At 39.7% G+C, this 24548-nt stretch overlaps 1 protein-coding gene across 3 annotated transcripts in view; it reads left to right on the top strand.

Annotated features, from left to right (window-relative positions):
- The window catches only part of TENT2 (terminal nucleotidyltransferase 2), a 153710-nt gene that overhangs the window by 23658 nt on the left and 105504 nt on the right, over positions 1-24548 (top strand). For all 3 annotated transcript variants that reach the window (XM_053701362.1, XM_053701361.1, XM_053701363.1), the window contains 2 exons: positions 715-781; positions 18675-18741. In XM_053701362.1, coding sequence (XP_053557337.1) covers positions 715-781; positions 18675-18741 — 134 coding nt within the window. The remainder of the gene's footprint in view (positions 1-714; positions 782-18674; positions 18742-24548) is intronic.

Raw genomic sequence — 24548 nt, 5'->3', positions numbered from 1 at the left:
CTTTCGCTCTGGCTGGGAGAGTATTATGAGTTTGGCCTATGAAACTGCTGGTCATCAGCCTCCTGAGAGAATCACGGCTTATTCCACTAGGGCTGTTTCTTCTTTCTGGGCTTTCAAACATGAAGCTTCTGTTGAACAAATTTGCAAGGCTGCATCTTGGTCCTCTATGCATACTTTTTATAAATTTGATACTTTTGCTTCTGCTGAGGCTTCTTTTGGGAGAAAGGTTCTTCAAGCAGTGGTGCCTTCTGTTTAGGTTGCCTGTCTTGTTCCTCCCTGATAATCGGTGTCCTCTTGCTTTGGTATTGATTCCCAACAGTAATTGATGATGATCCGTGGACTCACCGTGTCATTAGAAAGAAAACAAAATTTATGCTTGCCTGTTAAATGTATGTATTTCTTGACACGTTAAGTCCACGGCCCGCCCTGTTTTTCAGACCGTTTTTTGGTGTATAAACTTCAGGCACCTCTGCACCTTGTGTTATTTCCTTTTCTCCTTTCCTTCGGTCGAATGACTGGGGTTTGTGGGTAGTTAAGTGATACTTAACAGCTTTGCTGTGGTGCTCTTTGCCTGTTCCTGCTGGCCAGGAGTGATATTCCCAACAGTAATTGATGATGATCCGTGGACTCACCATCAAGAAATACATTTATCAGGTAAGCATACTTTTTTTTTTTTTTGGTTAGTCATCCTAGTTCTGTTTTTCTCCTCTACAGATGAATCAAAAAACAGAAGCAATGCATATACTCGGCTTACTCCAAAAACACTTCTACACTAGACTTTGTAAGTGTGGTTGTTCTTTAAATGTAAAAATATATATATATATTTTGTTTGTTGTCCACATACTAAGTAATTTGTGTAAATATATCACATCTAGTCCTGATCTCTATGTAATTTGTTTCAAATATACATTGCATAAATTAAATTTACCAGATTTCTTTCCTAAGACATGGAGAGTCCATGACGTCATTCCAATTACTAGTGGGATATTCAACTCCTGGCCAGGCAAAGCTGTTCAGTGTAACTTCCCTTACCCATAATCTCCAGTCATTCTCTTTGCCTCTGTCAATGGAGGATGTTTGAAGTTGGTGTCTGAAGATATAATCCTTCTATGGGTACTTTTCCTTGCAAGCAAGGATTGGGGTCTAGCTGTGTCCATGTCAATCTTTAGTAAGAGTAGTGGTGGCTTTTAGCAGTTAAATGCGGCAAGATTGTCTTTGCTTTCCTTTTAACCCTTTGCTACCCTTTTATTATAGAAAGCCAGAGTTGGTTACTCTGTTCTTTCTTTGCCTACAGGTCCATGACCGGGAGTAAAGTACCTGCTACACCTAAGTAGCAGCATGTGTCTTGCATTTGGATCTAAGGTAAGTGCCTTTGCCTTCTAGGTACAGAAGGACAGCAGCACTTAAGAGGTTAATCCTCATCAGATCCATTTTGGGACATCATAATCCTCATTTAAGGATTCATATGGGTACAATTCTTGGTACTTATAATCCAGTATGAGATTTAGGGAGTTCACTTGGCTAAGGGATGCTAGGGGTTAATGATAAATGGTTTCCTTTATTATATGACCTATCATATTTTGTTTCTATGTTGAGAGGCTTATTCTTAGTTATTGCCCTTCATGGGACGTATCTGTTCCTGTATTAAAACAGTTTTATTAAACTGCTGTTTTTTCTGTGAGGCTCTTTCGCACACTTTTTTTTTTTTTTTTTTTTTTTTTGATGGGGTAGTCCATTTGGGTTCCGCTCACGTGACGCCCGCACTTCCGGTTTTCAGAGCGGAGCCATTGAGGAAGATAGTTAAGACTTTCTTACACAGCTAGAGGCTTCTTGTGTCGGCTGCAGCTAGAATGTTGTTTCTAGCATCTACCCGGATCGTTTAAGAGGAGAGGATCTCTGCAAAGAGTTTTCTGGGTTTTTCCTCTTACTAGTGGGGTGCCTTTCTGGCTGGTAGGAGCCTCATGCAATCTGAGGTTGTTTTTAATACAATCGGCTATGTATTAATCTAGACGACATCTTGGTTCAGGCACCATCTTTTCAACTAGCAAAATCTCCTCATACAGAGATGTTGTTGTCTTTTTTCTACGTTCCCACGGGTGGAAGGTGAATCTGGAAAAGAGTTCTCTAGTTCCATCTACAAAGGTGTTTGCTAGGGACTATCATAGATTCCCTGTCCATGCAGATTTTCCTGACGGAGGTAAGAAAATCCAAACTTCTTGCTTCCTGCCTTTCCCTCCAGTCTGCTTTTTGTCCATGTGGCTCAATGCATGGAGTTGATTAGTCTGATGGTGGCTTCCATAGACATCAAACCATTCGGATTTATCGCAGAGGATAAATCTGGACCCTCTAACAAGAGACTCTCTTGTGGTGGATTTCACAGGAACATCTGTCTCGGGGCACTTGCTTCCTGAGACCTTCCTGGGTTATTGTGACAACGGACGCCAGCTTGTCAGGCTGGGGAGCTGTTTGGGGTTCTCTGAAGGCTCAGAGCCTGTGGTCTCGGGAAGAGTCTTCTCTTCCCATAAATATCTTCGTTGAGAGCAATCTTCAATGCCTTGACCACTTGACCTCAATTATCTTTAGTCTGGTTTATCAGATTCCAGTTGGATAACATCACCTCAGTGGCTTACATCAACCTTCAGGGAGGAACTCTGAGTTCCTTGGCCATGAAGGAGGTGACTCGCATTCTGCGGAAGCTCACGATTGTCTTCTATCTGCCATCCACATTCCAGCAGTGGACAATTGGGAGGCGGATTTTCTGAGCAGACAGACCTTTCATCCCAGGGAGTGGGCTCTCCACCCAGAAGTGTTCTCTCAGATAACCCTTAGGTGGGGGGTTCCAGAGTTATATCTGATGGCGTCCAGCCAAAATGCCAAGGTTCCAAAGTACGGTTCAAGGTCAAGAGATCCTCAGGCCGTTCTGATACATGCTCTAGTGGTTCCTTGGATGTTCTCTCTGGCTTACTTGTTTCCTCAGTTTACTCTCCGTCCACGAGTCATTGCTCGTATCAAACAGGAGATAGCATCGGTAATTCTAATAGCTCCTGCATGGCCTTGCAGGATCTTGTTCACAGAGGCGGCTACATGGTCCTCTCTGCATACTTTTCTTTCATGTAATTAGCAAGAGTCCATGAGCTAGTGACGTATGGGATATACATTCCTACCAGGAGGGACAAAGTTTCCCAAACATCAAAATGCCTATAAATACACCCCTCACCACACCCACAATTCAGTTTTACAAACTTTGCCTCCCGTGGAGGTGGTGAAGTAAGTTTGTGCTACAGAGAACAGGGTATTGTGGTATTTCCTTATTTGGACGATATCTTGGTACTTGCTCAGTCTTTACATTTAGCAGAATCTCATAAGAATCGACATGTGTTGTTTCTTCAAGATCATGGTTGGAGGATCAATTCACTAAAAAGTTCATTGATTCCTCAGACAAGGGTAACCTTTCTGGGTTTCCAGATAGATTCAGTGTCCATGACTCTGTCTTTGACAGACAAAAGACGTCTAAAATTGATTTCAGCTTGTCGAAACCTTCAGTCACAATCATTCCCTTCGGTAGCCTTATGCATGGAAATTCTAGGTCTTATGACTGCTGCATCGGACGCTATCCCCTTTGCTCGTTTTCACATGCGACCTCTTCAGCTCTGTATGCTGAATCAATGGTGCAGGGATTACACAAAGATATCTCAATTAATATCTTTAAAACCGATTGTACGACACTCTCTGACGTGGTGGACAGATCACCATCGTTTAATTCAGGGGGCTTCTTTTGTTCTTCCGACCTGGACTGTAATTTCAACAGATGCAAGTCTTACAGGTTGGGGAGCTGTGTGGGGATCTCTGACGGCACAAGGAGTTTGGGAATCTCAGGAGGTGAGATTACCGATCAATATTTTGGAACTCCGTGCAATTTTCAGAGCTCTTCAGTCTTGGCCTCTTCTGAAGAGAGAATCGTTCATTTGTTTTCAGACAATGTCACAACTGTGGCATACATCAATCATCAAGGAGGGACTCACAGTCCTCTGGCTATGAAAGAAGTATCTCGAATTCTGGTTTGGGTGGAATCCAGCTCCTGTCTAATCTCTGCGGTTCATATCCCAGGTATAGACAATTGGGAAGCGGATTATCTCAGTCGCCAAACGTTGCATCCGGGCGAATGGTCTCTTCACCCAGAGGTATTTCTTCAGATTGTTCAAATGTGGGAACTTCCAGAAATAGATCTGATGGCGTCTCATCTAAACAAGAAACTTCCCAGGTATCTGTCCAGATCCCGGGATCCTCAGGCGGAGGCAGTGGATGCATTATCACTTCCTTGGAAGTATCATCCTGCCTATATCTTTCCGCCTCTAGTTCTTCTTCCAAGAGTAATCTCCAAGATTCTGAAGGAATGCTCGTTTGTTCTGCTGGTAGCTCCGGCATGGCCTCACAGGTTTTGGTATGCGGATCTTGTCCGGATGGCCTCTTGCCAACCGTGGACTCTTCCGTTAAGACCAGACCTTCTGTCGCAAGGTCCTTTTTTCCATCAGGATCTCAAATCCTTAAATTTAAAGGTATGGAGATTGAACGCTTGATTCTTGGTCAAAGAGGTTTCTCTGACTCTGTGATTAATACTATGTTACAGGCTCGTAAATCTGTATCTAGAGAGATATATTATAGAGTCTGGAAGACTTATATTTCTTGGTATCTTTCTCATCATTTTTCTTGGCATTCTTTTAGAATACCGAGAATTTTACAGTTTCTTCAGGATGGTTTAGATAAAGGTTTGTCCGCAAGTTCCTTGAAAGGACAAATCTCTGCTCTTTCTGTTCTTTTTCACAGAAAGATTGCTAATCTTCCTGATATTCATTGTTTTGTACAAGCTTTGGTTCGTATAAAACCTGTTTTTAAGTCAATTTCTCCTCCTTGGAGTTTGAATTTGGTTCTGGGGGCTCTTCAAGCTCCTCCTTTTGAACCCATGCATTCATTGGACATTAAATTACTTTCTTGGAAAGTTTTGTTCCTTTTGGCGATCTCTTCTGCCAGAAGAGTCTCTGAATTATCTGCTCTTTCTTGTGAGTCTCCTTTTCTGATTTTTCATCAGGATAAAGCGGTGTTGCGAACTTCTTTTCAATTTTTACCTAAGGTTGTGAATTCCAACAACATTAGTAGAGAAATTGTGGTTCCTTCATTATGTCCTAATCCTAAGAATTCTAAGGAGAAATCGTTGCATTCTTTGGATGTTGTTAGAGCTTTGAAATATTATGTTGAAGCTACTAAGTCTTTCCGAAAGACTTCTAGTCTATTTGTTATCTTTTCCGGTTCTAGAAAAGGCCAGAAAGCTTCTGCCATTTCTTTGGCATCTTGGTTGAAATCTTTAATTCATCATGCCTATGTCGAGTCGGGTAAAACTCCGCCTCAAAGGATTACAGCTCATTCTACTAGGTCAGTTTCTACTTCCTGGGCGTTTAGGAATGAAGCTTCGGTTGATCAGATTTACAAAGCAGCAACTTGGTCCTCTTTGCATACTTTTACTAAATTCTACCATTTTGATGTATTTTCTTCTTCTGAAGCAGTTTTTGGTAGAAAAGTACTTCAGGCAGCGGTTTCAGTTTGAATCTTCTGCTTATGTTTTCATTAAACTTTATTTTGGGTGTGGATTATTTTCAGCAGGAATTGGCTGTCTTTATTTTATCCCTCCCTCTCTAGTGACTCTTGCGTGGAAAGATCCACATCTTGGGTAGTCATTATCCCATACGTCACTAGCTCATGGACTCTTGCTAATTACATGAAAGAAAACATAATTTATGTAAGAACTTACCTGATAAATTCATTTCTTTCATATTAGCAAGAGTCCATGAGGCCCACCCTTTTTGTGGTGGTTATGATTTTTTTTGTATAAAGCACAATTATTCCAATTCCTTATTTTATATGCTTTCGCACTTTTTTCTTATCACCCCACTTCTTGGCTATTCGTTAAACTGATTTGTGGGTGTGGTGAGGGGTGTATTTATAGGCATTTTGAGGTTTGGGAAACTTTGCCCCTCCTGGTAGGAATGTATATCCCATACGTCACTAGCTCATGGACTCTTGCTAATATGAAAGAAATGAATTTATCAGGTAAGTTCTTACATAAATTATGTTTTTCCAAATTTAATAGTTTTTCCTCGGCTGAGGCTTCTTTTGGGAGAAAGGTTCTTCAAGCGGTGGTTCCTTCTGTTTAGGTCCTCCTGCCTTTTTCTCCCTCCCTGTACATTCTGTGTCCTCTAGCTTCGGTATTGGTTCCCACCTAGTAAATGGAACGACGACGTGGACTCTCCATGTCTTAGGAAAGAAAACAAAATTTTATGCTTTCTTTCTTTCTTTCTTTCCAGATATGGTGAGTCCACGAACCCGCCCTCTTTTTTAATTATAATTCTGCAGTTTTGTTTTTTTTTAGTAAACCTCAGACACCTTTTTCACCCTTGTGTTTTCTTCTTTTTCTATTTCTCTTGTAAGGTGTATCCAGTCCACGGATCATCCTTTACTTGTGGGATATTCTCATTCCCAACAGGAAGTTGCAAGAGGACACCCACAGCAGAGCTGTAATATAGCTCCTCCCCTAACTGTCATAGCCAGTCATTCTCTTGCAACTCTCAACAAGCAAGGACGTTGTAGGAGAGAGTGGTTAAATATAGCTAGTTTATTTTCTTCAATCAAAAGTTTGTTATTTTTAAATAGTACCGGAGTTGTGCTATTTTATCTCAGGCAGTAAATAGAAGAAGAATCTGCCTGAGGTTTCTATGATCTTAGCAGGTTCTAACTAAGATCCATTGCTGTTCTCACATATGTCTGAGGGGATTACACAGATGAGGTAACTTCAGCGAGAGAATGGCGTGCAGGTTACTCTGCTATGAGGTATGTGCAGTTATAATTTTTTCTAGAGATGGAAAACACTAGAAAATGCTGCTGATACCAGATTAATGTAAGTTAAGCCTGAATACAGTGATTTAATAACGACTGGTATCATGCTTACTCCCAGGGGTAATACCCTTATGATATTGCAATATAAAACGTTTGCTGGCATGTTTAATCATTTTTATATATGCTTTGGTGATAAAACTTCATTGGGGCCTAGTTTTTTCCACATGGTTGGCTTAAATTTTGACTAGAAACAATTTCCACTGTTGTAGTATAAAAGTTACTGTTGGTGCAGTTAAAATTACAAACTGTGACATCCAGCTTCCCTCAAAGGCCCTCTGAATGCTATAGGACATCTCTAAAGGGCCCAAAGGCTTTCCAAAGTCGTTTATTGGGGTTTATTGGGGAAGCTTGCTGTGGCAGTTGGTTGTGACTGTTAAAAAACGTCTTTCGTTTTTTTTTATCCGTTTTTTGAACTAAGGGGTTAATCATCCATTTGCAAGTGGGTGCAATGCTCTGTTAGCCTATTATACACACTGTAAAAATTTCGTTTGATTTACTGCATTTTTTCACTGTTTTTCAAATTCTGACAATTTGTTTCTCTTAAAGGCACAGTACCGTTTTTTATATTTGCTTGTTAACTTGATTTAAAGTGTTTTCCAAGCTTGCTAGTCTCATTGCTATTCTATATAAACATGTCTGACATAGAAGAAACTCCTTGTTTATTATGTTTAAAAGCCATGGTGGAACCCCCTCTTAGAATGTGTACCAAATGTACTGATTTCATTTTATGCAATAAAGATCATTTTCTGTCTTTAAAAAATGTATCACCAGAGGAATCTGACGAGGGGGAATTTATGCCGACTAACTTTCCCCACGTGTCAGACCCTTTGACTCCCGCTTAAGGGACTCACGCTCAAATGGCGCCAATTACATCTAGGGCGCCCATAGCGTTTACTTTACAAGACATGGCGGCAGTCATGGATAATACACTGTCAGCGGTATTAGCCAGACTACCTGAACTTAGAGGTAAGCGAGATAGCTCTGGGGTGAGACAAAATGCAGAGCATACTGACGCTTTAAGAACCATGTCTGATACTGCCTCACAATATGCAGAAGCTGAGGAAAGAGAGCTTCAGTCAGTGGGTGATGTTAATGACTCAGGAAAGATACCTGATTCTAATATTTCTACATTTAAATTTAAGCTTGAACACCACCGCGTGTTGCTTAGGGAGGTTTTAGCTGCTCTGAATGACTGATACCATTGCAGTGCCAGAGAAATTGTGTAGACTGGATAAATACTTTGGAAAAACATCAGTACACACCGGCATTGCAAATACCTAAAAGGTTTACAGAAATTATTAATAAGGAATGGGATAGACCAGGTGTGCCGTTCTCTTCCCCTCCTATTTTTAGAAAAATGTTTCCAATAGATGCCACCACACGGGACTTATGGCAGACAGTCCCTAAGGTGGAGGGAGCAGTTTCTACTCTAGTAAAGCGTACTACTATCCCTGTCGAGGACAGTTGTGCTTTTTTTTTTTTTTTTAGATCCAATGGATAAAAAATGAGAGGTTACCTTAAGAAAATATTTATTCAACAAGGTTTTATCCTACAGCCCCTTGCATGCATTGCCCCTGTCACTGCTGCTGCGGCGTACTGGTTTGAGTCTCTGGAAGAGGCTTTACAGGTAGCGACTCCATTGGATGACATTCTTGGCAAACTTAGAGCACTTAAGCTAGCCAATTCTTTTATTCTGATGCCATTGTTCATTTGACTAAACTAACGGCTAAGAATTCTGGTTTTGCTATACAGGCGCGCAGAGCGCTATGGCTTAGATCATGGTCAGCTGACGTGACTTCAAAATCATACATTCCCTTCAAGGGGCAGACCCTATTCGGGCCTGGTTGAAGGAGATTATTGCTGATATCACTGGAGGAAAAGGTCATGCCCTTCCTCAGGACAGGTCCAAATCTAGGGCCAAACTGTCTAATTTTCGTGCCTTTCAAAACTTCAAGGCAGGTGCGGCATCAACTTCCTCTAATAATAAACAAGAGGGAACTTTTGCTCAATCCAAGACGGTCTGGAGACCAAACCTGACATGGAAAAAAGGTAAGCAGGTAAAAAAGCCTGCTGCTGCCTCTAAGACAGCATGAATGAATGGCCCCTTATCCGGGAACGGATCTTGTAGGGGGTAGACTTTCACTCTTTGCCCAGGCGTGGGCAAGAGATGTTCAGGATCCCTGGGCGTTGGAAATTATATCCCAGGGATATCTTCTGGACTTCAAAGCTTCCCCCCCAAAAGGGAGATTTCACCTTTCACAATTATCTGCACACCAGATAAAGAGAGAGGCATTCTTACACTGTGTACGAGTCCTCCTAGTTATGGGAGTGATCCATCCAGTTCCAAAGGAGGAACAGGGACAGGGTTTTTACTCAAATCTGTTTGTGGTTCCCAAAAAAGAGGGAACCTTCAGACCAATTTTGGATCTAAAGATCTTAAACAAATTCCTCAAAGTTCCGTCGTTCAAGATGGAAACTATTCGTACCATCCTACCACTGATCCAGGAGGGTCAATATATGACTACAGTGGATCTAAAGGATGCTTATCTTCACATTCCGATACACGAAGATCATCATCGGTTTCTCAGGTTTGCCTTTTAAGACGGGCATTACCAGTTGTAGCTCTTCCCTTGGGATTAGCTACAGCCCCAAGAATCTTTACAAAGGTTCTAGGGTCACTTATGGTGATCCTAAGGCCGCGGGGCATAGCAGTAGCCCCTTATTTAGACGACATCCTGATACAGGCGTCAAATTTCCAAATTGCCAAGTCTCATACGGACGTAGTACTGGCATTTCTGTGGTCGCATGGGTGGAAAGTGAACGAGGAAAAGAGTTCTCTATCCCCACTCACAAGAGTTTCCTTTCTAGGGACTCTGATAGATTCTGTAGAAATGAAAATTCACCTGACGGAGTCCAGGTTATCAAAGCTTCTAAATTCCTGCCGGGTTCTTCATTCCAGTCCCGCGCCCTTCGGTGGTTCAGTGTATGGAAGTAATCGGCTTAATGGTAGCGGCAATGGACATAGTGCCGTTTGCACGCTTACATCTCAGACCGCTGCAACTATGCATGCTCAGTCAGTGGAGCGGGGATTACACAGATTTGTCCTCTCAACTGAATCTGGACCAAGAGACCAGGGATTCTCTTCTCTGGTGGCTATCTCGGGTCCATCTGTCCAAAGGTATGACTTTTCGCAGGCCAGATTGGACAATTGTTACGACAGATGACAGCCTTCTAGGTTGGGGTGCAGTCTGGAACTCCCTGAAGGCTCAGGGATCGTGGACTCAGGAGGAGTCTCTTCTTCCATTAAATATTCTGGAACTAAGAGCGATATTCAAGGCTCTTCAGGCTTGGCCTCAGTTAGCAACTCTGGGGTACATCAGATTTCAGTCGGACAACATCACGACTGTAGCTTACATCAACCATCAAGGGGGAACGAGAAGTTCCCTAGAGATGTTAGAAGTTTCAAAAATAATTCGCTGGGCAGAGATTCACTCTTGCCACCTATCAGCTATCCATATCCCAGGTGTAGAGCACTGGGAGGCGGATTTTCTAAGTCGTCAGACTTTTCATCCGGGAGAGTGGGAACTCCATCCGGAGGCATTTGCACAACTGATTCATCGTTGGGGCAAACCAGAACTGGATCTCATGGCGTCTCGCCAGAACGCCAAGCTTCCGTGTTACGGATCCAGGTCCAGGGATCCCAAGGCGACACTGATAGATGCTCTAGCAGCGCCCTGGTTTTTCAACCTGGCTTATGTGTTTCCACTGTTTCCTCTGCTCCCTCGACTGATTGCCAAGATCAAGCAGGAGAGAGCATCAGTGATTCTGATAGCACCTGCGTGGCCACACAGGACCTGGTATGCAGATCTAGTGGACATGTCATCCTTTCCACCATGGTCTCTGCCTCTGAAACAGGACCTTCTACTTCAGGGTCCTTTCAACCATCCAAATCTAATTTCTCTGAGGCTGAGTGCCTGGAGATTGAATGCTTGATTTTATCAAAGTGTGGCTTCTCCGAGTCAGTTATTGATACCTTAAGACAGGCACGAAAGCCTGTTACCAGGAAAATTTACCATAAGGTATGGCATAGATATCTTTATTGGTGTGAATCCAAGGGTTACTCATGGAGTAAGGTCAGGATTGCTAGGATATTATCTTTTCTCCAAGAAGGTTTGGAAAAAGGATTGTCAGCTAGTTAAGCGTCTGGCAGATGTTCCAGACGTTCAGGCATTTTGTCAGGCTTTAGTTAGAATCAAGCCTGTGTTTAAACCTGTTGCTCCACCATGGAGCTTAAACTTGGTTCTTAAGGTTCTTCAAGGAGTTCCGTTTGAACCTCTTCATTCCATAGATATCAAGCTTTTATCTTGGAAAGTTCTTTTTTTTGGTAGCTATTTCCTCGGCTCGTAGAGTCTCTGAGCTATCTGCCTTACAATGTGATTCTCCTTATCTGATTTTTCAAACGGATAAGGTAGTCCTGCGTACCAAACCTGGGTTCTTACCTAAGGTGGTATTTAACAAGAATATCAATCAAGAGATTGTTGTTCCATCCTTGTGTTACACAATTTGGACGTGGTCCGTGCTTTAAAGTTTTACTTACAAGCTACTAAAGATTTTCGTCAAACATCTGCTTTGTTTGTTGTCTACTCTGGACAGAGGAGAGGTCAAAAGGCTTCGGCAACCTCTTTTTCTTTTTGACTAAGAAGCTTAATCCGCTTAGCCTATGAGACTGCTGGACAGCAGCCTCCTGAAAGGATTACAGCTCATTCCACTAGAGCTGTGGCTTCCACTTGGGCCTTTAAAAATGAGGCTTCTTTTGATCAGATTTGCAAGGCGACGACTTGGTCTTCGCTTCATATTTTTTCAAAATTTTACAAATTTGATACTTTTGCTTCTTCGGAGGCTATATTTGGGAGAGAGGTTTTACGGGCAGTGGTTCCTTCCATTTAAGTTCCTGCCTTGTCCCTCCCTTCATCCGTGTACTTTAACTTTGGTATTGGTATCCCACAAGTAATGGATGATCCGTGGACTGGATACACCTTACAAGAGAAAACACAATTTATGCTTACCTGATAAATGTATTTCTCTTGTGGTGTATCCAGTCCACGGCCCGCCCTGTCATTAAGGCAGGTAATTTTTAAATTTAAACTACAGTAACCACTGCACCCTATGGTTCCTCCTTTCTCTGCTTGTTTTCGGTCGAATGACTGACTATGACAGTTAGGGGAGGAGCTATATTACAGCTCTGCTGTGGGTGTCCTCTTGCAACTTCCTGTTGGGAATGAGAATATCCCACAAGTAATGGATGATCCGTGGACTGGATACACCACAAGAGAAATAAATTTATCCGGTAAGCATAAATTGTGTTTTTCCTTTGGCTGAATAGCTGGGGATTATGGGTAAGGGAAGTTACACTTAACAGCTTTGCTGGGTTGCTCTTTGCTGCCTCCTGCTTGCCAGGAGTTGAATATCCCACTAGTTATTGGAATGACGTTGTGGACTCTATGTCCGGAAAGAAATTTATCATGTAAGCATAAATTTAGTTTTTCTGTTTCGTTTCTTTTGAAATACCACTTATGTGCTTTGTCACCCACTTCGTAGAGTTGCACTAAATATGTGCATCTTGTTTCCCAGGGAGAATACTGAAGAGCTCTGCAGCAATATAACTTCATTGATAAAGTTTTGATTAGCTTTTTTGCTGGGCTTTTCTTAACATGCAAAAATGCATAATTTAACTCGCACAACTTCAATTTTTGACTTTACTGATGTTGCCAAAAATGTTTTTAGAACTTCCATGCCCCTTTTTAATATTGTTTGTCAGAGGGATGTGAAGAGAGTATTGCATATTGATTATATGGTTTCTCTCACTGGAAATTTTTTAAAGGGTTCTCTGTATGTATTGGGTACTTGTAAAGCGCGGCTAATCGCCCATAAGGGTCTCAAGGCGCTGCTCATTTTATCGACCTCCGAAGAATGAAAGGCTGTGTGGACCTCACCGGGGATGCAACCCTTGGGTTGCTACAGAGCTTAGCCACAGTCCCTTAGCATGCTGAGCTATCTGTCCGGTATAGCTCTGTTATCGGTCGTAGGGATTCATCTCCTACCTCCCTTTTCAGATCAGGTTGACGATATACTCTTATTTTGCTTATATTTGCCATGAGTCAGGTCTATGTATTTTTGACTTTGCAGTCTAAACAGTTTGTAGGAATCATGTTTGGGAAGTTTATTTAAATTTTTTTCTTACCTGGGGTTCAGTCTTTTTCTAATTTGACTTTCATTTTTTCGCGGGCAAATCTAGGCTTGTGAGGGCATAAAATGCTGTTTTTTATTGCGTCATTCTTGGGGCAAATGTTTTTGGCATGAAGTTGCGCCTTTGGCGCAAATTTCGTCATTTCCTGTGTCTTTGTTAACGCTAGTTGTTTTGGTGCAAAATCGCGTTAAAATTTTTTAAAAACTTTTTGCTTAATGCGTCAATCTTGGCACCATATTTTATTTATTTTACCCCTCTCCCTCTATTGCTCGCTGTTTATGAACTTTGAAAGCTATTATGCCTGCTTTTTGATTAAAAAAAAATAATAAAAAGAAATACTATCTTGTTTTCTCTACTGAAACTGTTACATTGTGGAAATTGAATGTTTTGCCTAATGTTTTTCTTTTTCTGTTACATTTTGCAAGATGTCTCATTTTGATCCTGACTCTGATGTTACTGTAGAAACTATGATGCCCTGGAACACAATTCTACTAAGCCAAGTGTGGTGTTTTCATTTTTTAAGCTGTTATTTCTTCAGCTCAATTATGTGGCATTTATTTATCATGTTTTATGCTAGCAATGTTTCTACATGTACAGTAACATTTACTGTTCTTTAACATATTCAGTTCATGTATTTGATTTCATCTGCAAACATCACATGTTGTTACTTATATCATAAAAGGTTATGACTGCTATTATGCCTTTAAGAAACTTACAAGGTCTTTTCAAAATTGTTTAGATTTAACTTATTTTGTTCTGACAGACAGCATACTTAAAGGGACATAAAACCCAATTTTTTCTTTCATGATTTAGATACAACATAAGATTTTTAAACAACTTTCTAATTTACTTCTATTATCAAATTAGTTTTCTTGTTTTCCTTTGTAGAAAAGCAGAAATGTAAGCTCAAGAGTGTGCACGTGTCTGCAGCATACATTAGCAGGGGCACTAGATGGCAGCACTACTTCCTGTCGTGTAGTGCTTCAGGCATGTGCACACTACCTACCTAGGTATCTCCAACAAAGAATAACATGAGAATGAAAAAAAATAGAAGTAAATTGGAAACTTTTTAAAAATTGTGTCCTCTATCTGAATCATGAAAGAGAAATTTTTGGGGTTTAATGTCCCTTTTAAGTTTATTCTACTGATGAAGGTTTCTTTGGCTCAAAGGATCCTGTATCAGTTTGTTAAAAATTCTCCTTATTTTTTCATTTGAACATTTTTTGTTCTTTAAGGAAATTTTGTTATGTATAGCTTTTAGGAGTCTAGTCCTCCTATATTAACTATGTTAATAATCCTTTTCAAATCTGGATTTTAACATTTTTGCTCTTGAGGTCTTTTCCTTTTCAATATACTATCTGTATTATATTCTAGAGAATGGTTATTCTGATTCCCTCTTGGGACTGTACTACTATTTCTATGGAAATTGTTACTTATTTTCAGGATTCTTTAGAATTTGAATATAACCTAAGTAGAGCATATTCACGTACTGTTTTATATTTAGCTCAGCTTTACCTGTGGCTGACATTACTGTTCTTTCAAACTTTGAGTTAGCATAAGCAATTTCAGATTCTCAAGTATATAACTGTTTATTTACGTTAGATATATATCTATTATGATTTCAAATATATTTTATTATCTCTATCTTGTTAGGATAATAATTAGTTTGATTTCTATTATCTCCACTATTTCTGGCGGTTTAGAGTTTTTTTTCTGCCCTACTTTTAGTCCGGTGATGTAGATCAGTTGGTGAATGTCCTGACTACAAACGCTTGTTCTAGATCAAAGGGTCATAGATTAATTTCTCAACATGGTTAAGACAGCCCTTTGAGGTCAATTTATTGTGTACCATTTATTTTGGGTAATAACTGTTTTTATCAGCTGCTAATTTGGTTAACTTTGAGTGTAAGCACTGAAAAAGCATTTTTTGTATCTTTCTGGGAGAAAAACGCTTTATAATTACTAGTTATTAGACTGCATGAAGGGGTGGTTCACAAACCAGTCCTTCTGGTGGGGGGCAGATTAAATTGTTTTTGGATGAACTCAGTCCAAATCTATATTAGTCTTAGGGTTTGAAAATATTTTTAGAATGAGACCTCCTATGGGAAGAATCTTTCTTTCTCAGTACACTCTGTGAATTTTTTTTTTCAGGAGTCATTATACCAGTTCTTTTAGCAGGAACAGGGTTTGGGTTTCTATTCAATTATTTTCTTTGTCACAAAGAGAGGTTTATTCAGTCCAATCTTGGATCTGAAGACTTTTATATTGTTAGTCTCAACTTTTAAGTTGGCGATTATAAGGACTATTATGCCTTTTTGTTCAGCAAGGTCATTTTATTTTATTTAGACCACTTGTGGATTCTGAGATTTTCCTTTTTAGATAAGCTGTACCAATTTTTCGCTTTTCCATTGGTCTAGCAACAACTTTATGAATCTTTTCAAAGGTTTTCAGTGCCCTTCTTTCTGTTTTCAGACAGTAGGGTATTGTGGTGCTTCCTTATTTGGATGGTATCTTAGTATTCGCTTAAACTTTTCTTTTATTAAAGCCGGACAGATAGCTCAGCGTGCTAATGCACTGTGGCTAAGCTCTGTAGCAACCTGAGGGTTGCAGGTTCGATTCCCGGCGAGGTCCATTCAGCCTTTCATCCTTCCGAGGTTGATTTTAAATGAGCAGCGTCTTGAGTCCCTTATGGGTGATTAGACGCTGTTTACAAGTACCCAATACATACATATGAAAGAGCAGTATTCAAATATATGTACTTTTCTTTTTTTTGGAATACCTCATACAGCAACTAAGTTTTATTTCTTCAAGACATGGTTAGAGGTTTTAATTTACCTAAGAGTTTCGTGATTCTTTAGACAAGGGTCACTTCTTTTTGGGTTTCTAGATGGATTCTGTGTTATCTTTATCGGACAAAAGTCAATTGTAATTGGTGTTAGCCTGTCTAAATTACAGTCTAGAACATTTCTTTCAGTGGCTATGTGCATGGACGTTTTAGGTCTCATAACTGCAGCATCGGGCGTGGTTCCCTTTGATCGTTTTTCATCTGAGATCTTTTTGCTTTGCATACTGAATCAATGATACAGGGATTGTTTTTAGATATCACAGTTGCTATTTTTAAATCCCAACACTCTGTTTTGGTTATTAGTCTATCATTGTTTTATTCAGGGGGCCTCCTTTTTGTTTGTCCTTCCTGGACTGTATTCTTAATTGATGCAAGTCTTCTAGGTTGGGGAGCTGTCTGAGGGTCTCTGACAACACAAGGGGTTTGGAAACTTCAAGAAGCGAGGTTTCCAATCAATATTTTAGAATTCCGTGCTATTTTTCAGAGTTCTTTCAGGCTTGACCTCTTTTAGGAGAGAACTTTTTCATTTTTTGCTTTCAGATGGACAATATCACAACTGTGGCATATGTCAATCAACAAATAGGGACTCGTAGTTCCTTAATACGTTCTTAGATCGAATTCATCTCCTGTCTATTTTCTACTATTTTATTTTTTATTTTTATTTTTTATCTCAGCTTTAGACATTTGGGAGGTGGATTATCTCAGCCGTCAGTATTTACATCCGGGAGAGTGGTATCTCTATACAGATGTGTTCTCAATTTCCCAGGTACCTTTTCAGGTCCAGGGATCCTCAGGCAGAAATGGTGGATGCATTAGCAGTGTCTTGGTTTTGCAACCTTGCCTCATCTTTCCACTTTTTTTTTTTTTTCCCCCCCAAGGATGATCATATTGTAATAATCTCATGTGTTTCTGATGGCATCAGCATGGTCTCACAAGTTTGGTATGTGGTTCTTGTTCAGATGTCCAAGTTGCCATCCTTGGCCGCTTTCTCTTTGGCCAGCTCTCTTGTTTTAGGGGCTATTTTTCCATCGGGATCTCAAATTACTAATTTGATGGTATGGAAATTGATTAGTGTTTAGTCATAGAGGTTTCTCTGACTCAGTTTTGATCACTATGTTGCAGGCTTATAAGTCTGTTTAAAGGAACGTATTATCAGGTTTGGAAAACCTATATTTTATGGTGTTCTCATAAATTCGTTTGGCATTCTTTTAGAATTCTTAGGATTTTACAGTTTTTTCAGGATGGTTTGGATCAGTTTGTCTGCAAATTTTTTGAAGGGACAAATCTGTTCTTTCTGTTTTATTTCCTAGAAAGATTGTTTAAACTTCCTGCAATTCACTGTTTTGTTCAGGCTTTGGTTGGTATCAAGCCTGTTCATTTATTTATTTCTCCTTTTTGGAGTCTTATTTGGTTTAAAGCCTATATTTTCTTAGAAGATTATCTACTTTCTTGGAAAGTGTTGTTTCTTTTGACTATCTCTTCTGCTACAAGAGTTTCTAATTTATCAGCTCTTGTGTTTCTCCTTATCTAGATAAGTTGTTTTGTGGACGACTTTTTTTCCTAAGGTTGTGAATTTGAACAACATTAGTAGAGAAATTGTTGTTCCTTCTTTGTGTCCTAATCCTAAAGAATTCTTTGAGAGTTCTTTTACATCCTTTGGATGTGGTAAGAGCTTTATAATTCTATATCGAGGTTTCTAGGATTTCAGAAGACTTCTAGTCTATTTGTTGTTTTTCTGGTTCCAGAAAAGGTTAGGAAGCCTCTGCCATTTCTTTGGCATCCTGGTTAAAGCTTTTGTTTGTCAAGGCTTATTTGGAGGCAGGCTCCGCCTCAGAGATTTACAGATAATTCTACTAAGTTCAGTTGCCATTTCTTGGGCTTTTTCAGAATAAAGCTTCGGTTGATCAGATTTGCAAAGCATCAACTTGGTCGTCTTTGCATACATTTACAAAATTTTACCATTTTGATGTATTTGCTTCTTCTGAAGCAGTCTTTGGTAGAAAAGTTCTTCAGGCAGCTGTCTCAGTTTGATTCTACTGCTTTTGATTCAAGTTTAAAAAAACCCCAAAAACTTATTTATTGTATGGATTAAATTTCTCAGTGGAAATAGCTGTTTTATCCCTCCCTCTCTAGTGACTCTTCAGTGGACTTCCACATCTTGGGTATTTCTATCCCATACGTCAATAGCTCATGGACTCCAATTGCATGAAAGAAAACATAATTTATGTAAGAACTTACCTGATAAATTAATTTTTCATATTGGCAAGAGTCCATGAGACCCACCCTTTTTATGGTGGTTATAGATTTTTGTATAAAAGCACAATTATATTTCCAGTTCCTCTTTGTATGCTTTTTTTTTTTTTTTTTTTTTTAACTACTTGGGCTATTCGTTAAACTGAGTTGTGGGTGTGGTGGGAGGTGTATTTATAGGCATTTGAGGTTTGGGAAACTTTGCCCCCTTATGGTAGGAATGTATATCCCATACGTCACTAGCTCATGGACTCTGCCAATATGAAAGACATTAATTTATCAGGTAAGTTGAGAGAGATGACTCATTTTAACCTTTACTGCTTTGGTTTCCTGCCCATAAACATTCCACTTTGTAATGTTCTGTGTATTTTGTTCTTTTCTTCTTAGCATATATTGAGAGACCTCAGCTAATCAGAGCAAAAGTGCCAATTGTGAAGTTCAGGGATAAAGTCAGGTAAACAAAGCTCTTTTTTTCTTTCTCTTTGCTTTAGTTGATGCATCAGTAGCTTCTCTTGTCTTAATGACCAAGATGAAACCCACAATTTTCCTTTCATGATTCAGATAGAGCATGTGATTTCAAAACAACTTTCTAATTTATCTCAATCAATATTTTCTTCGTTCTGGTGTCTTGTTGGAAAGCAGGACATATGCTTAGGAGCCAGCCCTTTCTGGAGCACTATATGGCAGCAGTTTTGTAAGAATATTATCCATTTGCAAGACCATTAGAGGGCAGCACTATTTCCTGCCTTGTAGTGCTCCAGATACCCACCTATCTCCTTAAACACAGAATATCATGGGAACTAAGCAAATTTGATTAAGTGAATTTCAAACTTTTTTTAAAAATGGTATGCTCTGAATCGCAAGAGATTTTTTTTGGGGGGATTTCATATCACTTTAAGGGGTTAAACATTTTGTTATGGTTACAAAGTCCAGTCCTAAGACACTGATAAAGCATGCTTATTTAACTTTTAAATATAATTATTTTACTAGACTTTCTTTAGCCTAGGCAAATTTAATATTTAGCCCTAGTAACATTTAATGATACATAAACACTACAAAGTCTCATCAAGCAAATCTGAATATTAAAGCATGTGTTTCACTGTGTAATGGTTGCTTGAGTTATGGTTGAAATTTGACCAATCAGATCTATATCCCTAGGAAAGGGTAGTTACAAGTTTAAGTTCCAGGTCAGATTCAAAATACAATAGAATTCTTGCAAATTCTGGCTGCAGCTTTAACTCAATTATTATGAATTTTAAATATGCAGTGTGCTATTTATGAAACAGAGGCTCTTAAAATCTAAAGTTTTTTAATTTAAGTTGGTGTTATGATATACCTTTTTTAGAAAGTGCAGTCATAGCCTTAATTTTATTAAAGGTTAAAGATACATTTGAAAAATATGAAAATAACAATCCTTATAATTGAAGTAAAACCATTTTCATTTCAGTCAAACGTGTGCAAGTTAACAGATTATTTAAGGATACATTTATTTGATAATCTGTCCTACATTTGTGTTCTAAAATGAGAACCTTAATTTTTTTTAAGCATTCTTAAAGTTTCAGATGAACATTTACTAGTATATGGCTATAATATCAAAGTATATTAAATCCAGTAATATATATGTATATTATACATATGCTTTATATGTCCAAAAAACTTCCCTGATAAATTTCTTTCTTTCCGGATATGGAGAGTCCACAACGTCATTCAATTACTAGTGGGAATATCACTCCTGGCCAGCAGGAGGCGGCGGCAAAGAGCACCACTGCAAAGCTGTTAAGTGTCACTCCCCTACCCATAATCCCCAGTCATTCGACTAAAAGGAAATGGGAAGAAAAAAAAATACAAAGGTGTAGAGGTGCCTGATGTTTAGTCACAAATAACTGTCTTAATAAAGGGTGGGGTCGTGGACTCTCCATATCCGGAAAGAGAAAAATTTATCAGGTAAGCATACATTTTGTTTGCTTTCCTAAGATAATGTAGAGTCAATGACATCATTAAATTACTAGTGGAACCAATACCCAATCTAGTGGACACAGAATAAACAGGGAGGGAGAACAAGACAGGCAGAACTAAACGGAAGGCTCCACCGCTTGAAGAACCATTCTCCCAATAGAGGCCTCAGCCGAGGCAAAAGTATAAAATTTGGACCAAGTTGCAGCCTTACAAAGCTGTTCCAAAGAAGCTTCATTTTTGAAAGCCCAAGAAGAGGAAACAGCCCTAGTGAAATGAGCTGTAATTCTCTCAGGAGGCTGCTGTCCAGCAGTCTCATAAGCATAACGAATCATACTTCTCAACCAGAGGGAAAGAGAAGTAGAAGTAGCCTTCTGACCCATACGCTTTCCTGAGAAACAAACAGGGCAGAAGACTGGCGAAAATCCTTAGTCGTCTGTATGTAGAATTTTAGAGCACACACAACATCCAAGTTGTGCAACAGTCCTTTATGAGAAGGATTGGGACAGAGAGAAGGAACAACAATTTTCTGATTAATATTTCTATCCGAAAACCACTTTAGGAAGAAACCCCACTTTAGTACAAAGAACCGCCTTATCCGCATGAAAGATAAGGTAAGGTGAATCACGCTGCAAATCGGAGAATTCCGAAACTCTCTGAGCAGCAGAGATAGCAATAAGAAACAAAACCTTCCAAGAGAGCAACTTAATATCTATGGAATGCATTGGCTCAAACGGAGCCTGCTGCAAAACTTTAAGAACAAGATTAAGCCTCCAATGAGGAGCAACAGGTTTAAACACAGGCCTGATTTTGACCAGGGCCTGACAAAAAGATTAAACTGGGAGCTGTTGCAAGGCCAAACGGAAGAGCCACTAACGGAAAGTGTCTGGAAAGGCGAATCTTAGGAATTTGTGATGAACCCTGTGGATGGGAACATGAAGATACGTGTCATTCAGTTCTATGGTCTTCTTCATGAACTGACCCTCTTGGACCAAAGGAAGAATGGAACCAACGGTTTCCAGTTTGAAGGACAGTACCCTGAGAAACTTGTAGAGGCACTTTAGGTCTTAAATGGGTCGAAAAGTTCCCTTTCTTTTTGGGAACCACGAACAGATTTGAATAGAATCCTAGACCCTGTTCCCTTACTGGAACAATCACTCCCAGGGCGGAAAGGTCCTGAACGCAGTTCAAGAATGCCTCTCTTTTTACCTGGTCTGCAGATAATCTTGAGAAGTGGAATCTGCCCCTGGGAGGGACAGTTTTGAATTCTATTTTGTAACCCTGAGATACTATGTCCACAGCCCAAGGATCTGGGACATCTCGTCTTCCACTTGACAAAACAGGGAAAGTTTGCCCCCCACTTGATCCGAACACGGACCGGGTGCCGACCCTTCCTGCTGACTTGGACTCAGCTGAGGGTTTCTTTGATTGCTTCCCCTTATTCCAAGACTGATTGGGCTTCCAAGAAGACTGCTCCTGCTTGGAAGAGGGAGAGGTGGAAGACTTTTGACCTTTTGAAGTTTCGAAAGAAACGAAAATTACTTTGACGTCCTTTGAGTCTGTTCTTCTTGTCTTGCGGTAGAAAAGACCCTTTTCCATCCGTAATATCAGAAATTATTTCTGCCAGACCAGGTCCGAACAAGGTCTTCCCCTTGTAATGAAGCGCCAGAAGCTTGGACTTAGAGGAAACATCAGCGGACCAAGATTTTAGCCACAATGCCCTGCGGGCTAGGAGAGTGAAGCCAGACATCTGACTAGCAGTCAAGTAACTTGCATGTTGGCATCAGAAATAAAGGAATTGGCTAGTTTGAGAGCCTTAATCCTGTCTTGTATCTCCTCCAACGGAGTCTCTACTAAAATTGACAAGGCGTGGCACCAATAAGATGCCGCACTTGCTACTGTGTCAATACAAACTGCAGATTGCCATTGAAGACCTTGATGAACATACATGTCTTCAAATAAGCTTCCAGCTTTTTTTGGGATCCTTAAAGGAGCAGCTATCCTCTATAGGGATCGTAGTTCTCTTAGCCAGAGTAGAAATAGCCCCTTCTACTTTAGGCACCGTGCGCCAAGAATCTTTAATGGAGTCAGCAACAGGAAACGTCTTTTTAAATACAGGAGACGAGGAGAAAGGAATCCCTGGCTTCTCCCATTCCTGTGAAATAATCGCCGTCACATGATCTGGGACAGGAAAAACTTTCAGAGAGGAAGGATTATCATAGTATTTAAGTTTACTAGACTTCTTAGGGTTTGAAAACGACAGAAGTATCTGAGTCGTCCAAAGTAGCCAATACCTCCTTTAACAGTACATGAAGGTGTTAAAGCTTAAATCTGAAGTTTACTTTTTCAGTATCAGATGAAGGAATAATACTGTCCGAATCTGAGATTTCACCCTCAGAGGTTACCGGCGTATCCCCCTCAGACTTATAAGGGAGGTCAACCTGCGTAGCAGTATGTGGAACAGAAACCTTACTATCTGAATGTCTTATTTTCCTCTTGCGTTTCCCCTGCATAGGAAAAGCAGATACAGCAGAAGATACCTGTGCAGCAAAATCTGCAGGCAAATAAACTCCTCCAGGAGGCTGAGAAGAACTGCAGGGCACTGTATGTGATGCCATAGAGGCTTGGGACGTTTGAGGAGAAAGCTGTGGCATTGCCTGAACAGCATCATCCTGAGAGACATTGGGCTCAGAGGGCAACAATTTAACTTTTTTAAATTGAAGTGTTTTAGCTAAGCATGCAGCACAGAATTGCATAGGCAAAACAATTTGTGCCTCTAGGCATAACAAGAAAGTCTTGGTCCAGGTCCATAATATTAAATAAAAAATTCCCGAAATTGTAGAATTTTTTTAAATACACGGTCACTTTAAGAATTTTAAATACCACAATTTGGCTGCCAGAAGTCTCTAAAACGATTGTATAGTAGATAGACACTGAAGAGACTGAAATTCAATGACCTCTCTCCGCTCTGTGAATATCCGACAGAAGAGAGAAGTCACAAGACCGGCAGAGAGTGAAAACTACACAGCAAGTAAAAGGCGCGCATTTCCCTCTGCCTTCAACATAAGATGCAAGTAGCTGCAGCTGGTTTCAAACTCAAGCGGTTTGTTAGTTGGCCTGTTCTAGCTATGCAAGCAAAGAAAACCAAGTGCTAAATTTTAAGTTTATAGCTAAATCCCTGTATAAAACAGACGCCACACACATACTAATAAAGTATTTCAACAAATTTAGCCCAAAGAGGAAAACAGTCTCAATAAAGGGAAGATTAAACCCTATGCAAGCAAAGAAAACCAAGTGCTAAATTTTAAGTTTATAGCTAAATCCCTGTATAAAACAGACGCCACACACATACTAATAAAGTATTTCAACAAATTTAGCCCAAAGAGGAAAACAGTCTCAATAAAGGGAAGATTAAACCCTTGTCGCAGCATACATAATGTGCCTGCCCACTGACAAAGAAAATCCTGTATAAAGAATTTTAAAAATGTCCCCCATCTACTGCATATGACATATTCTTCTGAAGTGCAAGTTTCCAAGACCTAGAAGACAAAAGCACTTACCTGCAGTTTAGCTGTCCGGCAGGAAGACTGCTCACAAGGCGTAAAAGGACACATACACCTTACAGAGACCGGTAAAAAAAAAAAAAAGAAAGAACAGAGTAACCAACTCTGGCTTTCTGTACCATGGGCAGCAATGTGTTAGGAAACAAAGCAAGGACCACCCCACAACTTCCTAACTGGTTAAAAGACACCACTATGGTGGATATATAGGAGCGCCAAAGGCTAAGGTATAATACAGGTGCCGATACTCTATAAATAACAGATGTCTTGGATAGTAAAAACAATTTATTACAATACTTGCCGTTAAAATTGGGTTAAAAATACAACATCAAATATAAAAATGTCAATAAAAGATGATGGATAAAACCAACCTAAAAACTGATGTGGTTTAGGATGATTGAAACCTGTTACACACAACAGTTCAAACAACAACTCAAACAGATAATCTCATCTAATATAGTAACAAAAGTGGGAGGTAACTCTACCACCCGGTATGGATTATATTAACAGCAAAGATCCTTTTAGGTAAATGCCGATGTGGTGATGTGCCACAGAAAACGGATGCCAATTTGATAAATGGATACCACAATAATAATAGAAAGTTTTAAATTACATAAGATGTATATGACCAAATGAGTTCCAAATCTTATCCGGACAAATTCAGAAAAAGCAAAAATAAAAAACTTAGTGAATACAATGTATAACTCTAAGGTGACAAATTTAAAAAGTCACAATGTGAAAGAATGCA

This window comes from Bombina bombina, chromosome 2 (assembly GCF_027579735.1).
Source record: "Bombina bombina isolate aBomBom1 chromosome 2, aBomBom1.pri, whole genome shotgun sequence".
NCBI classification, from domain to species: domain Eukaryota; kingdom Metazoa; phylum Chordata; class Amphibia; order Anura; family Bombinatoridae; genus Bombina; species Bombina bombina.
Note: the sequence above shows the minus strand (reverse complement) of the source record. Positions and strands in the feature narration are given on the sequence as shown.